This window comes from Capricornis sumatraensis, chromosome 11 (assembly GCF_032405125.1).
Source record: "Capricornis sumatraensis isolate serow.1 chromosome 11, serow.2, whole genome shotgun sequence".
NCBI classification, from domain to species: Eukaryota; Metazoa; Chordata; class Mammalia; order Artiodactyla; family Bovidae; genus Capricornis; species Capricornis sumatraensis.
The window spans coordinates 9,886,576-9,907,020 of record NC_091079.1 but is presented as its reverse complement, the minus strand read 5'-3'; the positions used below and the strand labels follow the sequence as shown (position 1 = coordinate 9,907,020).

The 20,445-nt window shown below is 41.7% G+C and overlaps 1 protein-coding gene across 1 annotated transcript in view; it reads right to left on the bottom strand.

Moving 5' to 3' along the window:
- B3GAT2 (beta-1,3-glucuronyltransferase 2) overlaps positions 1-20,445 on the bottom strand; it is a 109,550-nt gene that overhangs the window by 47,686 nt on the left and 41,419 nt on the right. The window contains exon 2 of the mRNA XM_068983384.1: positions 16,709-16,853. Coding sequence (XP_068839485.1) covers positions 16,709-16,853 — 145 coding nt within the window. The remainder of the gene's footprint in view (positions 1-16,708; positions 16,854-20,445) is intronic.

Sequence of the window (20,445 nt, the reverse complement as noted above, 5' to 3'; positions counted from 1 at the left end):
TTGCAGGCAGACGCTTTACTGTCTGAGCCACCAGGAAGATCTGGTCATGTGGTGGAAGCTGAGTGCAAAGGAAACCCAGTGCAGTGGAAGTGACAAGAAGTCCATCGTGCTGGAAACCAAGACAGCAAAAACAAACTCAGCAGAAAGCTCACACAGCTCAGTCTCAGCTTCCAGAAGACCTCTGGTTAAGGTAGGAGGTCCTCTCCACTTTGGCTGGAAGGATGTACGGCTAACAAAATCTTAATTCCATTATGATCTCTCATTTCCTGTTTCCTCGAACCCCTTGTAAACAGGCAAGCAGCCGTGTGTGCAACTGAGGGACTCTGGCAGGGGCCACTCCCCAGAGTGTCCCAAAGGCTCCACTACCTGCTGCACCCTAGTAGCTGTTGCCCAAGTGGGTGACAGTTCTTTTGTCTTTAACCTCTTTTGTGCTAAAGAGCCAATGAAAACTGTAGGCACAGCTCAGGCATTTAGCAGTTTTTCTGGCAAGTTATGAACGGGGTTCCTTGGCACATTCTTCCCACTGCTTTTTCCTCCCATCCTTCAGCTCCTCTCTCCATCTGTGCCACTGTTTGATTGGTCAGGTTGTCATCTTTCCATTTCTGAAAGTTGTGTTTGAAACAATTCACCTAAGATTGGGACTCAAACCCACATGGCAGGGACTCTGTGCTATGCTTAGTCACTCTGTCATGTCCGACTGGAACTTGAGCCCAGCCAAAAACCATGGTGCCTGGTTTCAGGACCTAATAAAGCTCAGGTTCTTGATGTCTCATTGCAAAAAAATTCAGTGAAAGACACAGCAATAGGTAAGAGGTAGATCTGTGAGGACTCAGAGAGAAGCACAGTCCAGAGTGTGTGCCATCATAGAGGGTGAATGTGGCAGCCATGAAATGTGTGGTTAGTTTTTGTGAGCTGGGTGATTCCATATGCTAATGAGTAGGAGGGTTATTCTAACAGTTGGGGAACCACCCACTCCTTGGTCTTGTGATAGTGCCTTGGAACTGTCATGGCGCCTCTGGGTGTGTCTTTTAGCTTGGAGATTGAGGATCAAGGTTTAGTTGAATTTGACTTGTCTGTCATCTTCAGTTAAGTACAGTTCAGTTGCTCAGTCATGTCTGACTCTTTGCGATCCCATGAATTGCAGCATGCCAGGCCTCCCTGTCCATCACCAACTTCCGGAGTTCACTCAGACTCATGTCCATCGAGTCTGTGATGCCATCCAGCCATCTCATCCTCTGTCGTCCCCTTCTCCTCCTGCCCTCAATCCCTCCCAGCGTCAGAGTATTTTCCAATGAGTCAACTCTTCGCATGAGGTGGCCAGAGTACTGGAGCTTCAGCTTGAGCATCATTCCTTCCAAAGAAATCCCAAGGCTGATCTCCTTCAGAATGGACTGGTTGGATCTCCTTGCAGTCCAAGGGACTCTCAAGAGTCTTCTCCAACACCACAGTTCAGAAGCATCAGTTCTTCAGCACTCAGCTTTCTTCACAGTCCAACTCTCACATCCATACATGACCACAGGAAAAACCATAGCCTTGACCTTAGTCGGCACCTAAGTCGGACCTTAGTTGGCAAAGTAATGTCTCTGCTTTTCAATACACTATGTAGGTTGGTCATAACTTTTCTTCCAAGGAGTAAGCGTCTTTTAATTTCATGGCTGCAGTCACCATCTGCAGTGATTTTGGAGCCCCCCAAAATAAAGTCTGACACTGTTTCCACTGTTTCCCCATCTATTTCCCATGAAATGATGGGACCAGATGCCATGATCTTTGTTTTCTGAATGCTGAGCTTTAAGCCAACATTTTAACTCTCCTCTTTCATTTTCATCAAGAGGCTTTTTAGTTCCTCTTCACTTTCTGCCAAGGGTGGTGTCATCTACATATCTGAGGTTATTGATATTTCTCCCGGCAATCTTGATTCCAGCTTGTGTTTCTTCCAGTCCAGCATTTCTCATGATGTACTCTGCATAGAAGTTAAATAGGCAGGGTGACAATATACAGCCTTGACGTACTCCTTTTCCTATTTGGAACCAGTCTGTTGTTCCATGTCCAGTTCTAACTGTTGCTTCCTGACCTGCATACAGATTTCTCAAGAGGCAGGTCAGGTGGTCAGGTATTCCCTTCTCTTTCAGAATTTTCCACAGTTTCTTGTGATCCACACAGTCAAAGGCTTTGAAACAGTCAATAAAGCAGAAATAGATGTTTTTCTGGAACTCTCTTGCTTTTTCCGTGATCCGGCAGATGTTAGCAATTTGATCTCTGGTTCCTCTGCCTTTTCTAAAACCAGCTTGAACATCAGGAAGTTCACGGTTCATGTATCGCTGAAGCCTGGCTTGGAGAATTTTGAGCATTACTTTACTAGGGTGTGAGATGAGTGCAATTGTTCAGTAGTTTGAGCATTCTTTCGCATTGCCTTTCTTTGGGACTGGAATGAAAACTGACCTTTTCCAGTCCTGTGGCCACTGCTGAGTTTTCCAAATTTGCTGGCATATTGAGTGTAGCACTTTCACAGCATCATCTTTCAGGATTTGAAATAGCACTACTGGAATTCTATCACCTCCACTAGCTTTGTTCGTAGTGATGCTTTCTAAGGCCCACTTGACTTCACATTCCAGGATGTCTGGCTCACAACATCGTGATTATCTGGGTCGTGAAGATCTTTTTTGTACAGTTCTTCCATGTATTCTTGCCACCTCTTCTTAATATCTTCTGCTTCTGTTAGGTCCAGACCATTTCTGTCCTTTATTGAGCCCATCTTTGCATGAAATGTTCCCTTGGTATCTCTAATTTTCTTGAAGAGATCTCTAGTCTTTCCCATTCTGTTGTTTCCCTCTATTTCTTTGCATTTATCACTGAAGAAGGCTTTCTTATCTCTTCTTGCTATTCTTTGGAACTCTGCATTCAGATGCTTATATCTTTCCTTTTCTCCTTTGATTTTCACTTCTTTTCACAACTATTTGTAAGACCTCTCGTCAGACAATCATTTTGCTTCTTTGCAGCTGATCAGGCAGCTAAGAGAGCAGCATCACAGAACAATGACTAATAGGGGTGGCCACCTTAGTTCCACAGACTAATTTGCCAGAAGTCTGGAAAGATGGGTCCCCAGAGGCTCAACTCCAGCCCACATGGAAGGGCCCCTAACCTGTAATACTTTCTACCCCCACAGCAGTCAAGGTACTGGGACAGGCCTCCTGGATTCACTACTCATGAGTCAAGCCATGGAAGAAAACAGGAGAGGACACTCGATACAATGTGAGCCCTGGGAGATCTCAGATATCTATTCAGGACTACAGATGTGCCATTTCAATGAACACACCCAAAATTAAGTTTCTGGGGATAAGATTTCTCAGGACAGCTCTAAAGAGCCAGCAGAGCTTGGCAGAGGTAGTACTCCAAAGTAGACAGGAGATAGATCTCCTGATCCCTGAACAAGGAGGGACTTGAGCCATCTTGAATGAGATGTGTTGTTTCTGGGTAAATACCTCCAGCCAAGTTAAAGAAAGTCTCACAGTCCTCAAGAAAAACATGCAGATCCTACAGGATCTCAAAGAACGAGATGGAGAATTCTTGAGGTGGCTACAGTCTCTCTTTGGGGGATCCTTCTCTGGCAGGGGGGAATTTGGAGTTGGCTAATGCCTCTACTAATCCCTGTTATCACTATATTGATGCTGCTTATGATTGCTCCATGTATTATCAATTGTTTAACCCATTTTGTCTCTGCCCAGGTCAACAAAGCTACAAAATGCAGTGCTAGTTCAGCAAAGATGTATAAAACTACACCTGACCATGGAAAATATCACACGCCCTTAGATGGACACTGCTATAAGGACCCTGAGGCTTGAGACTAGCAAGAGGGGGAGGCTTAATGGCCCTCACTCTCCCAGCTCAGCAGGAACTATCCAGAGAGACTTCGACACCCCTATTCCCAAAAAATTGGGCCTCCCATCTCTTGAGTGAGGAATGTTAGGTAGTTAAAATAGGAAAAAGGAATTCAAAATGGTGGTGGTTAAAAGACAGAAGGGAAAAGCCCACAAAATGGAACAAAAGAAAACCTGTGGACAGGAGTGAGAACTTCAGGTGAAACAAACACATGCCCTTTCTTGGCTAGTTCCAATTTGCATAGGGCAGACTCAGCGGGGAGGAGACAAATGAATAAAAGGAGGAAGCCAAGATGATTGAGGCCTCTCCTTTGGCGGCTGCCCGCTCATGCCTCGAAGGTGTACTTTCCTTTGCTTGCTGAATAAAACTCTGAGCTGTAATTGAGCTATAACACTGGTCCACTGTTTTAAATCTTTGCTGCAATCAGACAGAACTGAGAAAATTACACACTCCCCCAACCATAACCTTGACTAGACGGACCTTTGTTGGCAAAGTAAAGTCTCTGCTTTTCAATATGCTATTCTAGGTTAGTCATAACTTTCCTTCCAAGGAGTAAGCGTGTTTTAATTTCATGGCTGCAGTCACCATCTGCAGTGAGTTTGGAGCCCCCCAAGATAAAGTCTGACACTGTTTTCACTGTTTTCCCATCTATTTTCCAAAAGTGATGGAACCAGATGCCATGATCTTAATTTTCTGAAAGTTGAGCTTTAAGCCAACTTTTTCACTCTCCTCTTTCACTTTCATCAAGAGGCTTTTTAGTTCCTCTTCACTTTCTGCCATAAGGGTGGTGTCATCTGCATATCTGAGGTTATTGATATTTCTCCCGGCAATCTTGATTCCAGCTTGTGTTTCTTCCAGTCCAGCGTTTCTCATGATGTACTCTGCATAGAAGTTAAATAGGCAGGGTGACAATATACAGCCTTGACGTACTCCTTTTCCTATTTGGAACCAGTCTGTTGTTCCATGTCCAGTTCTAACTGTTGCTTCCTGACCTGCATATAGGTTTCTCAAGAGGCAGGTTAGGTGGTCTGGTATTCCCATCTCTTTCAGAATTGTCCACAGTTTATTGTGATCCACACAGTCAAAGGCTTTGGCATAGTCAATAAAGCAGAAATAGATGTTTTTCTGGAACTCTCTTGCTTTTTGAAGATCCAGCGGATGTTGGCAATTTGATCTCTGCTTCTTCTGCCTTTTCTAAAACCAGCTTGAATATCTGGAAGTTCACGGTTCATGTATTGCTGAAGCCTGGCTTGGAGAATTTTGAGCATTACTTTACTAGCATGTGAAATGAGTGCAATTGTGTGGTAGTTTGAGCATTCTTTGGCATTGCCTTTCTTTGGGACTGGAATGAAAACTGACCTTTTCCAGTCCTGTGGCCACTGCTGAGTTTTCCAAATTTGCTGGCATCTTTCAGGATTTGAAATAGCTCTACTGGAATTCCATCACCTCCACTAGCTTTGTTCATAGTGATGCTTTCTAAGGCCCACTTGACTTCACATTCCAGGATGTTTGGCTCTAGTTGAGTGATAACACCATCGTGATTATCTTGGTCATGAAGCTCTTTTTTGTACAGTTCTTCTGTGTATTCTTGCCACCTCTTCTTAATATCTTCTGCTTCTGTTACATCCATACAATTTCTGTCCTTTATTGAGCCTGTCTTTGCATGAAATGTTCCCTTGGTATCTCTAATTTTCTTGAAGAGATCTGCCAGGAGCCAGTGGGAGGAATCCTGCCCATGGCAAAGGTTATGAGGAAGGAAGCCCAACAAAATGCAAAGGTGTGATCTGGCTTCAGGGATTCCCCCTGGGTTTTCCTGAACATCTACCCCCAAAAACCAGAGTCTGCTTGCTTTATTGTACTGTGCTATCCACTCTTCTGACATTCTCTGGAAAAAAGTTAACTCAGGGCTTCAGTCTCCTGAATATGAAAGGAATGTTTCAGCTCAAACCCCTTTGATGGCTCTCTAACTTGCCTGACAGGTTCCCCCAGACTTTTACAATTTGTGAATTGCTTACAGCCCCCCAACTGTGAGAGGCACAAAGCTTAAAGCATCTTAAAGATACAGAGCCTTTTCTAACGAGTTGAAAATTATATTGGTGAAATTATATATGGGTTTCACTGTTGAGTCAATGACTGCTGCCAGGCCTCCATATTCTTTATCTTTTAGGCACCTGAAGGATATTAATCAATGTAATTGGGATATAGAAAAGGGAATATAGTAGTTTTGATGTTAGGAACCCTAGACTTTTGAGTTAATTACTTTTCTCTTTGTTATAAATCACTGTACTTCTTTCATTGTTATAAGTTGTTGTGTCTTTGCTATGTAAGAATGTAACTTTATTTAGTGCTTTCTGAGAGTGGCACCAGACTTTGGGAAGAATAACACTTTAAAGACAAATAAGTCTTCTGGTTGACAAACCCTTATCAGAAAAGGGCCGTAAAATGTTAATTAGCCTTCTGGCCAGAAGATGATGTAAATCACCTAAGGCTTCTGTATACGACTAAGTATGCAGAGAGAAAGCCTGGTCTCGATAAGAGTCAGGGCTTCTGACGCTCCATAATTTTATATTATCCATTGATCTCTATGTACAAAGAAAAGGTATAAAAAGCCTTTACAACAATAGAGGATGGGCCAGTCACTGGACTGGTTTCCCCTGTACTTTTCTTACTCTATTTTCTGGCTGAATTCCCATCTGGGGCATGGAGGCTCGCCATGTCTACTTACTTGCCCCGGCTTCTAAGATCTACGAGAGAGGGAGCCCAAGGTGGGGCACCCCCTGCTATTCAAGAGGACGCTGGTGGCCTAATGTAGATGGTGCAAGTTCCTTGTCTTGGAACTTTATTGGTTTTCCACGTAAACCAAGTTATTCAGCACCTTTTCTCCACTAAATTTCCTACTACACTATTTCTTCCTAATCTCTCTTTATATTTCTTAATAAATAGGTTTTTCCTCGCCATGCCATCCTCACTTCGAATTACCCTGGATCCACCGGGGCAGGACCCCGGCAGAGATCTCTAGTCTTTCCCATTCTGTTGTTTTCCTCTTTTTCTTTGCATTGATCACTGAAGAAGGCTTTCTTATCTCTTCTTGCTATTCTTTGGAACTCTGCATTCAGATTCCTTTTCTCCTTTGCTTTTTGCTTCTCTTCTTTTCTCAGCTATTTGTAAGGCCTCCACAGACGGCCATTTTACTTGTTTGCATTTCTTTTCCATCGGGACGGTCTTGATCTCTGTCTCCTGTACAATGTCATGAACTTCCATCCATAGTTCATCAGGCACTCTCTCAGATCTAGCCCCTTAAATCTATTTCTCACTTCCACGGTATAATCATCAGTTCAGTTCAGTCGCTCAGTCATGTCTGACTCTTTGCGACCCCATGAATTGCAGCACGCCAGGCCTCCCTGTCCATCATCAACTCCCGGAGTTCACTCAGATTCACGTCCATTGAGTCAGTGATGCCATCCAGACATCTCATCCTCGGTCGTCCCCTTCTCCTCCTGCCCCCAATCCCTCCCAGCATCAGAGTCTTTTCCAATGAGTCAACTCTTCGCATGAGGTGGCCAAAGTACTGGAGTTTTAGCTTTAGCATCATTCCTTCCAAAGAAATCCCAGGGCTGATCTCCTTCAGAATGGATTGGTTGGATCTCCTTGCAGTCCAAGGGACTCTCAAGAGTCTTCTCCAACACCACAGTTCAAAAGCATCAATTCTTTGGTGCTCAGCTTTCTTCATAGTCCAACTCTCATATCCATACATGACCACTTGAGAAACCATAGCCCTGACTAGATGGACCTTTGTTGGCATAGTAATGTCTCTGCTTTTCAATATGCTATCTAGGTTGGTCATAACTTTTCTTCTAAGGAGTAAGCATAAGGGATTTGATTTAGGTCATACCTGAAAGGTCTAGTGGTTTTCTCTGCGTTCTTCAATTTAAGTCTGAATTTTGCAATAAGGAGGTGATGATCTGAGCCACAGTCATCTCCCAGTCTTGTTTTTACTGACTGTATAGAGCTTCTCCATCTTTGGCTGCAAAGAATATAATCAATCTGATTTCAGTGTTGACCATCTGGTGATGTTCATGTGTAGAGTCTTCTCTTGTGTTGTTGGAAGAGGGTGTTTGCTATGACCAGTGCGTTCTCTTGGCAAAACTCTATTAGACTTTGCCCTGCTTGATTCCGTATTCCAAGGCCAAATTTGCCTGTTACTCCAGGTGTTTCTTGACTTCCTACTTTTGCATTCCAGTCCCCTATAATGAAAAGGACATCTTTTTTGGGTGTTAGTTCTAAAAGGTCTTGTAGGTCTTCATAGAACCGTTCAACTTCAGCTTCTTCAGTGTTACTGGTTGGGGCATAGACCTAGACAATAGTACCTCTTAATTCCCTTCACCTATTTTGCCCACCTCTTACCCTCTCCCTTTTGGTAACTACCTCTATGTTCTCTGTATCTATCAGGCTGTTATATTTTGTTCTGTTTTGTTTTGTTTAGATTCTACACGTAAGTGAGGTTCTACATAAAAGTGAGATCATATGGTGTTTACCTTTCTCTTAAGTATTTCACTCAGCATGAGACCCTCTATATTTATTCATGTTGTCACAAAGGCAAGATTTCATTTTTGTTTTTATGGATGAGTAATATTCCATTGTTTTAATATATTTGTGTGTGTATACACCTATGTGTGTGTGTGTATATATATATATATATACATGTATATCTACATACACTTATATAAATACACACACACACACACACACACACACCACATTTTCTTTATCCATTCATCTCTTGATGGACACTTTGGTTGATCCCATACTTGGGCAATTGTAAATAATGCTGCAATGAACATTGAGGGCATGTATTTTTTCAAATTAGTGTTTCCTTCAGATAAATATCCAGAAGGAAAGTTTTTGGATTACATGGTAGCTCTATTTTTAATTTTCTGCAAAATCTCCATAGTGTTTTCCATAGTGGCTATACTAATTTGCATACCCACCAAGAGTGTACAGGATCTCCTTTTTTCCACATCATCACCAGTGCTTGTTACTTGCCTTGTCACTGTCAGCCACCCTGACGGGTGTAACAGGACATCTCTTTGCAGTTTGGTTTTCATTTCCCTGATGGTTAGTGATGTTGAGCACTTTTTCACATACTCAATGGCCATTGGTATGTCTTCTTTGGGAAAATGTCTATTTAGGTCCTCTGCCTAATTTTCAGTCAGTGTGTTTTTTTTGTGATGTTGAGTTATAAGAGTTCATTGTATATTCTGGATATTACCTCCTTATCTTTGGCAAATATCTTCACCCTTTCAGTAGGCTGCCTTTTCATTTTCTTGATGTTTCTCTTCACTGTGCAAAAGCTCTTTAGTTTGATGCAGTCCCATTTGTTTATTTTTTCTTGTTTCCCTTGCCAGAGATGACAAGATCCAAAAACATATTGTTAAGGCTGATGTCAAAGAGCACACTGCCTCTGTTTTCTTCTAGTTTATGGTTTCAGGCCTTACATTTACATCTAATACACTTTGAGTTTATTTTTGTATATGGTGTGATAAAGTAGTCCAGAGTCTTTTACCATGTAGCTGTCTGGTTTTCCCAATATCTTGTATTGAAAAGGTTGTCTTCTCCCCATTGTACATTCTTGCCTCCTTTGTTATGCATTAATTAACTATATCACTATGGGTTTATTTCTGGGCTTTCCATTATGTTTCATCAATCTACACATCTATTTTTGTGCTAGTACCACACTAGTTTGATGTCTATGGCTTTGTAGTTTAGTAAGAAATCAGGGAGCATGATACCTCCAGCTTTGTTCTTCTTTCTCATGATTGCTTTTCCTATTTGGGGTTTTTTACGGTTCCAAATAAAGTTTAGAATTATTCTCCTGTGAAAAATGCTGTTGGTTTTTTTCATAGGGATTACACTAAATCTGTAGATTGTCTTGGGTAGTTTAGTCATTTTAACATTAATTCCTCCGATCCATGAACACAATATACCTTTCTATTTGTTTGTGTTGTCTTCAACTTCTATCATCAGTGTCTTATAGTTTTCAGAGTACAGCTTTTTACCTCTTGAGTTAGATTTATTCCCTGCATTTTATTCTTTTTGATGCACTTGTAAATGGTATTATTTTCCTAATTTCTCTCTCTGGTAGTTTATTGTAAACAGGTAGGAAGGTAACACATGTTAATTTTGTATACTGAAACTTTACTGAATTCAACGATTATTTCTAATAGTTTTTTGATGGCATCTTTAGGATTTTTAAAATATAGTATCATGTCATCATCAAATAGTGATAGTTCTACATCTTCCTTTCCAATTTGGATTTTTTTTTTCTTGTGTAAGTGCTGTGGCTAGGAGTTGGCTCCTACATTGATAAGTGTGGCTATCTTGTCTTACTCCTGATCTTAGAGGAAATTCTTTAAACTTTTCACTGTTGGCTGTATTTTTGTTGTTTATGGGCTTCATTATATTGAGGTACATTCCCTCTATACCAACTTTTTATGAGTTATCATAAATGAATGTTGAATTTGTCAAAAGCTTTTTCTGCATCTATTGAGATGATATGATTTTTATTCTTCACCTTGTTAATGTGGTGTATTACATTGCTTGATTTGTGGATAGTGAGCCATGCTTGCATCCTTTGAATAAATCCCATCTGATCATGGTGTATTTTAATGTTTTATTGAATTCAGTTTGCTAATATTTTGTTGAGGACTTTTGTATCTATGTCCATTAGTAATAATGTTCTATAAATTTATTTTTGCTTTCTTTCCCTTTCTTTTTTCTGTTGTGTCTGTGATGTGTCTGGTATCAAAATGATGCTGGCCTCATAAAATGAGTTTGGAAGCATTCTTTTCTCTTTGTAATTCTGGAATAGTTTGAGAAGAATAGGCATTAACTCCTGTTTACATTTTGATAAAAATCACCTATGATGCTGTTTGGTCCTGGACTTTTAGTTGTTGAGAGTTTTTAACTTACTGATTCCAGTTTATTAGTGGTAATGGGGTCTGCTCGTATTTTCTATTTCTTTCTGATTCAGTCTTGAGAGATTATACATTTTTAGGAATTTATTCATTTCTTCTATAATATATTGTCCATTTTATTGGAAACTTTTATAGTAATGTCTTATAATCCTTTGTATTTCTGTGGTATTGGTTGTAATGTCTCCTCTTTCAGTTCTGATTTTATTTATTTGGATCCCCTCTTTTCCTCTTGCTGAGTCTGGCTAAAGCTTTATCAATATATCTTTTCAAAGTACCATCCTTAGTTTCACTGATCTTGTCTTTTGTTTTTCCTTACTCTCTGTTTCATTTATTAGTGTCCTGATCTTTGTAATTCATTCCTTTGACTACCTTCTGGTTTTGTTTTTCTTTTTCTAGTTCTTTTAGGTGTAATGTTAGATTGCTTATGTGAGATTTTTTTCATGTTTCCTGAGGTGGTCCTTTATGCCTCTAATTTCCCTCTAAGAACTGCTTTTGCTGTGTCCCATAGATTTTGTTACTTTATGCTTCCATTTTCATTTGTCTCTGGGTATATTTTAAAATTTCCTCTGTGACTTCTTCAAGACTCATCGGTTGTTTAGTAGTATGTTGTTTAGTCTCCAAATATTTGTGTTTTTTTGCATTATTTTTCCTGTATTTGATTTCTGTTTCCATACTGTTATGATCAGAAAATACATTTGATATAATTTCAACTTTCTTACATTTGTTGAAACTTTTTTTTGTGTGATCTATCCTGGAAAATGTTCTATGTGCACTTGAAGAGTATATATTTTGGTGTTTTTTAATGAAAGGTTCTGAATCTATTAATTTCATCTGCTCTAATGTGTCATTTAAAGCCAACTTTCCTTATTGATTTTCTATCTAGATGATCTGTCCACTGATATAAGTAGGGCATCAAAGTCCCTATTATTAATATTGTAATGTATTGTATTATTTTCTCCCTTTGTGTTTGTTAATATTTGCTTTATGCATTTAGGTACTCCTATAATGGGTGCATCGGAGAAGGCGATGGCACCCCACTCCAGTACTCTTGCCTGGAAAATCCCATGGATGGAGGAGCCTGGTAGGCTGCAGTCCATGGGGTTGCTAAGAGTCGGACACGACTGAACGACTTCACTTTCACTTTTCACTTTCATGCATTGGAGAAGGAAATGGCAACCCACTCCAGTGTTCTTGCCTGGAGAATCCCAGGGACGGGGGAGACTGGTGGGCTGCCGTTTATGGGGTTGCACAGAGTCGGACACAACTGAAGCCACTTAGCAGCATAATGAGTGCATATACATTAACAATTGTTATATCTTCTTGATAAATCCTTTTATCATTACATAATATTCTTCTTTGTCTATTTCTTCTTTGTTTTAAAGTCTTTCATCTGATGTAAGTATTGCTATTCCCTGCTTTTCAATTCCATTTATGTGGAATACCTTTTTCCATGACATCACATTCAGTCTTCATGTGTCTTTAGAGATGAGGTTAATTTCTTATAGGTAGCATATACATGGATTTTGTTTTTTATTCATTCAGCTTCTCTATGTCCTTTGATTGGAATATTTAGTCTATTTAGTGTAATTATTTTGCATCTTTTTGTTTGTGTATTTCTTAATTACTTCTTATTGTGGATACAGATGATTTTATACTTTTAACCTTCCTACTAGCTTTTAAAGCAGCTGATCTATTGCTTTTACTATATATTTGTTTTTACCAGTGAGATTTTTTTCCTTCTCTAATTTTCATATTTTTAGTTGTGGTATTTTCTCTTTAAACTAGCCTCTTTAACATATTTTGCAAAGCTGGTTGAAAGTGAAAGAAAGTGAAAGTGGCCCAGTCGTGTCTGACTCTTTGTGACCCCATGGACTATACAGTCCATGGAATTCTCTAGGCCAGAATACTGGAGTGGGTAGCCTTTCCCTTCTCCAGGGGAGCTTCCCAACCCAGGGATCAAAGCCAGGTCTCTTGCATTGCAGGTGAATTCTTTACCAGCTGAGCCACCAGGGAAGCCCAGTGGTACTGAATTCCTTTAACTTTTGCTTACCTTTAAAATCCTTTCTCCTCAAATCTGAATGCTAACCTTGCTAGGTAGAGTATTCCTTTTTTTCCCCCTTTCATCACTTTGAATATATCATGCTACTCTCTTCTGGCTGGCAAAATTCCTGCCAAAAAGAAAGCTGATTGTCACATGGAAGTTCCCTTATATGTGACTAGTTGCTTTTCTTTTGGTGCTTTTAAGAGTCTCTCTTTAATAATTGCCACTTTAATTATAAGGTCTTGGTGTAGACGTCATTGAGTTCATCTTTTTCGGGACACTCTGTGCTTCTTGGACCTGGATGTCGATATCCTTTCCCAGGTTAAGAAAGTTTTCAGCTACTTTTTTCTCCAAATAAGTTACCTACTTCTTTCTCTCTCTCTTCTCCTTCTGGGACCCCTCTAATGTGGATGTTAGTTTATTTGATGTTGTCCCAGGAGTCTCTTAAACTACCATCATTAAAAATTTTTTTCCTGTTCAGCTTGATTTCCACTACTCTGTCTTCCAGATCACTGACCTGTTCCTCTATATTATGTAATCTACTGTCGAATCCTTCTAGTGTATTTTTTATTTCATTTATTGTATTCCTAAATTGTGCTTCATTCTTCTTTATATTTTCTAGCTCTTTGTTGAAATTCTCACCATGTTCATTCATTCTTCTGAGTTTGATGAGCTTGTTTATAATTATCACCTTGAACTCTTTATCAGGTAAATTCATTTTCTCCACTTTGTTTAGTTCTCTTTCTGAGGTTGCCCTGTTCTTTCATTTAGAACATATTCTTTCATCTCCTTATTTTGCCCAATTTTGTTTATTCCTCTGTGTTAGGTGGGCTGGTTACGTTTCTTGATCTTGGAGAAGTAGCCTCATGTAGGAGACGTCCTATGGGGCCCTGCAACCTACTCTTCCCTGGTCTCCAGAGCTATATGCTCTAGGGGTGCCCCCTCTGTGGGCTGTGTGCCTTCTTCTTCTGTGGCTGGGCTGGCTACTATGAGTGTGATGGTGGGAGCCTGGGCCCTGGCCTGGCTGGCTACAGGGATGTTCCTCTCATGGGGCTGTGGGCCTAATGGTGGGTGGGGTAAAACAATCTCACATGGCTGGCTCCGCAATCCACGTGGGCCTTCAGGCTGGTGCTGGTCCAAGGAGCCAGGACCCAATGCAGCTGTCAGTTGCATTTTCATCAGTTTGTGGCAATCCAAGCAAGGCCCAGGCTCCAATGCAGGCCCCCAAGGCAACGATCCCAACCTTTTTCAAAGAAGTGCTTCTCAGGCTTTCCTGGGTACAGCAGGGAAGTGGGTTTTCTGCTTCCTTCTCTCTAGAGATAGTGACTGTGTGTGTCTGTCCCTTGAAAATGAGGTGGGAAGTATCATTTGTACAAGAACATCTAAAAGATCTTCCTCCTGCCCCACTAAGAATAAATGGATTATATGTAATCTAAACAAAGCTGTGGAATTCCAAGTTTTAGAATGAGAACAAACTGCCTCAAAGTCAGATCTTTATGTTATCAACCAAATCACTGTCATGTAAAGATGTCCAAAAATATCAATAATTTGCTGAAAACTAATTTCCAAAGAAAATTCATGTGTGAATAAAATAATTTAGTGTTTCAAAAGTTGTTTTCTTTGAGACAGAAATTTTATTCCTATGTTAAAATAAGGGTAATTAATAAAAAATAAGCAAATCATTCATTTTTTTATGATAGCTCTTATGCTTTGAGATATAATAAGGGGCTTAGAAAAATCCAACTATAAGTCATGTCATGGAGAAAAGTTTCCCAGAGATTTTGGCAGTGAAAGAGCATCAAATATCTTATCAGTAGCCAGCCTAAATCACAAAACCCATGTGCCTTTCTTGAATTTTGGATATATCTATTTGTATCCAAATTCTGGAGGAAGCAATGCAGAACACTCAGTGGGTTTACTGTTTACTGGATACTTGATCATCTGCATAAAGTTCTTACAGCAAAGTCCAGAAAGATGTATCCATGTTATTTTCACCTTGAAGTTACCTTGCAGGGTGATCAGCAGAGATGCTCCTGGGAAGTTCAGGCAAGGCTCTGGGGACAATTAGGACCAGCTATCTGCCAGCTGGCTGTGTTAGCAGTCACACCCTCACTTAGAATCCAGGGACCTGGACTTTTCTTTGGACTTCCAAGGTAGGAAGCCAGGGAAAGGAGGAATTCATTAGGGAAGACCTGACTGGCCACTCACTCCCTCATTCTGCATGAGGAGGCCAAGTCCCAGAGAAGCACAAGATTTTTCCTAATAGTACCCAAGTCTTGTGCTCAAAGGGACACTTCTGAATAGAAAAAAAACAATAACCTCGATTCTCAAAGACACGTTATAGGTTATAGTCAGTCATACTTTCAGGGCCACAAACTCAGACTGGATTGAGGAGATAACTCTTTTGAGAATCCTTGAGACCTTCCAAATATGGCTGACCTGCCTCTCTGCCTTCAGGAAGATGCTTTGGTTGAGAAGTCAGCTCAGCTCTGGGGCTGTAAGAACTGAGGGATGAGGAGTAAGGCTTGGATTGGAAGAGCAACGGAGAGGTCAGGATGCAGGGAAAGGGTTTGGGAGAGGAGGATCAGGGGAGGGTCACAGACCATGGCACATGGCCCCCAAATGTGTGCACTCGGGAAATGTGTGCACTCGGGAAATGTGTGCTCTCGGGAAATGTGGAGTTAGGATGTCCTACCTTGTCTTCTCCCATGATGCCGGGCAGTGGAGCAGCCATCCACAAGGCTTTCCCCAGCAGTTTTATCCCTAGTCCTCTTCATGGCCTCACTCCCTCAAATTTATAGTACTGTCATAATTAAAGTGATGAAGCCAAGCAGAACATAGCTTCCATCCCATCAGAATTCTGAACGTAGTGATTCTGACTACAGCTGGGAAATAACACACACAATATTGACCAAGCCCAGGCTGACAGAGCTCTGTTTCAGACCTGAAGATGGATGAGATCAATTTTGAAGCAACTCTGCCTTCATTTTCTAGGTTATAGATGTCAGTGATTTTTTTTTTTTTTTTTTGGCCTCCAAGCCTCATGTTTCAAACTGCATCCTTCTAGAGTAATCACAGGCATCATTTCATATAACCCCTAGAAAATGAGTCACTTTGTGATGAAGCAGCATTTTAGAATTTGTGGGCTACTGTAGGTTTTATTCAATTTAGTTGGTTGGTTTTCAACCAACGTCAAAAACAGTTTCATTTCAAAAACTTCAGAAGACAGTTATATTTAATGTTAATCCATGTTTGAACAACCAGTCATCCAATTTTATATTTTAGTTACTAAATGTATCAATAAGCCCTAAATGTATCAATAATCATTAAAATGATGAGCTTGCCTATACCATATGCCTGTTCCATTTACCAGTACACGGGATATATTATACATGGGATATGTTATAACACATGTGATTGTATTGTAACCAGTACACATGTGATATGTTATGACCAGCTGGACTTGTAGACAAAGCACAGAGAGCTGCAGGCTGCAGAGCCCGTGAAGCCTGGGCCACGTCTGGTCCCCACCAGCTCCCCTCCCGCCAACCCACCCCCCTGGAAAAGGGATGGCTGTATGGACAGGTGACAAAGTGGAATGAGCGTTTTCTAATCACTCCAAAAATTGATTTCTCCTTGAATTACCCACAAAGCATGCGTTGAGGGTTTACTTAAATAGTTCATCGGCTGAACGTAATATAGCCTAGAGTAGAACCGAAGCAGTCTTTCAAAGCATCCTTCCTCCAGGGCAGTTGCACGATAGAGAGGTGGCGGGAACAGTCCTGCAGGAGCAAACCCCGCCATCCACGCGCCTCACCTGCCATGTCGATGGCGAAAGGCCTGTCTGCTCTCCAGCCGGTGTACCAGCCCACGACTTTGCCGTTCTCCACCAGCGGACGTTCATAGCGCCGCCCACCGACCAGGCCCACCGGCCAGACTGAGACCTTGCGTGTCGTTCGCATCTATAAAAGCGGAAAGAGAATGTGGTTGAGGGCTCCTTAGGGGAAAGACCTTGAAAGGAGGAAAGGAATGTGAACAGAGCCCTCCTGCTGGTAGACGGCTCCCCGATTCCCCTCTGGGGACCACTGTCCTGCTCCGCCGTGAACTCAGTCAGGGGCTCAGGGCTGAGAAAGAAAGTGCGTCAGTGTCTGAACATTGCTCACCTCCTTGGAAGCTAAGTTGTGGCCATCAGATATTGTCCACTTGTCTCAAAGCTGAATCTGCAACAATACTCAGTACCTCCAGAAGTGAGGAGGCTGGCTGACCCCCAGGGAACCGCACGTCCAGTAACAGCAGGAGTTCCGCTCAGGGAAGTCACAGGGCTTGGCTGGCTCTGATTTTGGATTGTGACAGACACAGAGACATCTTGTCTGGGAACACGCATAATGGGATCCAGATCCAGAATGGACACCAGGCACTCTCCGGACTGACAGAAAGAAAAATGTATGCTAAATTCGCCTGCCTTTCAAAGGCAGTTTGGCCAAATTAGAGAGGAATGCCCCATGCCAGTGACTGGAATCTCTGGTCCTCTCCAGGTACACACTCCTGTGCTTGGTGGAGCTCTGGTCAAAGACAGCCCTCAACCAGAAGTTATCTCCTAGATTTCCTTAAAGGGAAAGACGCAGAGTTCACAGAAATACAGTCCTCTTCTCAGTTCACTCCACCTTCAGACCCGTCTCCTTGCACACTGCAGAAAATGGAAACATTTCCATTTTTTTGTTTGATATCTCAAACATGACAAGCATACTGAAAAACCAAATTAAATCGAATACATATTTTTCTTACAGTGACAAAATGGCCTTGTGGCTAACAAGGCACGAAAATAGTGCTGTGTCCTTTTTTTGATATTTCCTTAAAATGCCTGTGATTTTTCAGCTCCTAAACTGCTTTTTCCTGGAGCACTAAATGTTGAAATGTGGAAAGCTGGTAGGCAGACCCCATCTCAGACTTGGGTGGGTGTCCTCCTTACAACGCATAGGCTGTGCCTGGATACAGCAAAGGCCGAAACATTCTTGATAAGGATGTAAGCACCACGTTTTACCTGATATGTGAGTCATGGGTAGCAAGAGATCAGGATGAGCTGTGCTGTGAAGAGGCACCTCACGGGCAAAGAGGCAGACAGACAGGAAAAGAATGGAAGGAGACAGGAAACAGGAAAAGAGAAATTTCCTTAAAGAGTAGAACACACGTAACTGGGAACACTCATACAGGGGCTAGCAAACACGGCCAGACGGGTTCAATGCCTGGCTTTTCACTTTAAACAGGGCCATGAAAAACGTGAAGGATTTTGCCCACAGATTCCAGAATGGCCTAGGGTTCTGGGTAACGAGATGAAACAGAAGTGATTCTTCACACTTCTGTGCCAGTTTCATGCTAGAACATGCAGGGTTGTTTGCATGCTCCAAATTCCTGAGAGTAGCTCAGACCAAACATCTGTTCATGTTTTATTTTTTCAGAGGATCAGATGCTAAAGGAGAAGCAATGACTATTGAACACAGGTGATGTGGCAGGATTATATTTCCAAGCATGCTAAATTTTAAAATGTCAGTCATTTAAATACAGGCAGCACATCATATTCACAGTTGGTTGAGCCCACAGATGCTGAACCTGTGGATACGGATGGTCCAGGTTGGCACTTGAGCATCCTCAGATTTTGGTACCTGCAGTGGGTCCTGGAGCCAATCTCCCATGGGTGCCTAGGGATGCCTGTAGTCTACAACTTCAGAAAGATCCAGATGCTTTTTGCCATGTATGCATGCCTCTGAGATTCAGTGTGGAATCCTGCATCACACAGCCTGCCAGTACAGGACCTGGCAGTACAGTACAGCCTTGCATTACAAAGTATGCCAGGCATTTTACAGGAAAACAGCAGAGCTATTTACAGAGCATCTGCACATCACCCCAGGGACCCGTCCTGTTCAGCATCCTTTTCATTCTATCACTGCTCCTTAAGGAGTCCTTGGCAGCTACATTCTTTTCTGAGGAGAGGGGGATGTAATGATGACTGTTCCTATTATAAGTAAAATTTTCCTATAACTAAAATAATTCCCAATATTTAAAAGCTTTCCCACTTTCTTGGCACAAAGCAGCAGCTATGTCATGGCACAATTCCAGGTACCTGGTGTGAGCTCCAGTTTGAAATCGAGGAGTAAAGTGCTGGATGTTAAGACAGTGAGGAAGCACTTTGCCTATTAATAAGATTCACAACTTTAAGACCAGGTCTGGCCCCCAAAGGCATTTTCGTCCTCTGTATTCAACACCAGAGCCATACTCTATCACTGACTCCTCCCGCTGTGACTCCCAGTTAAATGGACAGGACTCCCAAGCAACCAGCCCAAATCACGAGCACACCCAAAGGCTGAAGGACCACAAGATGTGTTAGGTACATCTCCACACTCCTCCAGTCTAAACGCCTTCAAACTCCCCAGGGCAGGGGGTGCCGGTTTGTCTGCATCTCCTCCAGCAGGGAGGCAAGGAACTGCCCTGCACTCCATGTCTGGCGACTCTTACCAGCAACCAGCCCCTGTTTCTTTAAGCCAACTTTGTTCCTGCAGCTTTAAGCTACAAGGCTTTGGTCCCGGTCTGGGAGACAGCTAGTGGCCAGTGCAGGACTGGAGCACTTCAGATCACACGTCCGTCATCATCAGAATGCCCTTATAGTGAAACAGAAAGTTAAACGAGTGTCTTTAGCTTCCTTTAAGACCTACTGCTAAGTGAAAGTTGTATTTATTTTTTCCAAAGGGAAATGAGCAAAATCCTCGATCTTATGAAGCATGAAATGCTATAGGCAACCTCAAGGAGTAGAATTACAATAAAGAATTTTACATCCCATATCCTTCTTTTTAAACTAATAATTTCAGTGGCAAAAATGCCACCCCAAATCCACAATAAAAAAAATCACCTTCAATGTGCCAGAATCCATGTTTAGAATTAAAGACAGACAGGAAAGAGAGCTGCAAATATGAGGAAGACGCACTGAGTGTGCACCTGGAGCCCAGGGTCCTTTCCAATATTGAGCATAAACACCCGGTATTTTCCAACAGAGAAGCTATGTTTATATGATCCAACACATCCATAAATTTTCTTTGGAACAAGTCTGAAAAATTAGCATCATGTCTGTTTTCTCTGTTGCATCTGATTCACCATCCATTTCCTTCAACTAACAGTTCCTTGGCTCAGCGCTATTCGCTCCACACTGTGTCCTTCAAATAACTGGATATTGCCCGGGATCTTTTCTCTTTTTTCCCAGATAATTTTGATTTCCATACACAACCATTTACAGAGCATGAACTTCTGAAAGGCAGAAGCTAATTACTTAAAGGAGCTAAGAATTCTAGAAGCAGAAACGCCTCTAATGTTATATACTCAACCCTTCTCTTGTGTCACTGGGTAGAAGGTCTAGAAGACCACACCTCACATCTCTTCACGTCTCCTGTGTCTTTCCACTAAATGTCAGTCACATACCTAATACGCATCCAGTGCCAGCCCCTGAGCAAGGTGGATGAGGTCCGTGCCTATGAAGCCAATGTTCCGGGAAAGAAGAATCAGTAACAC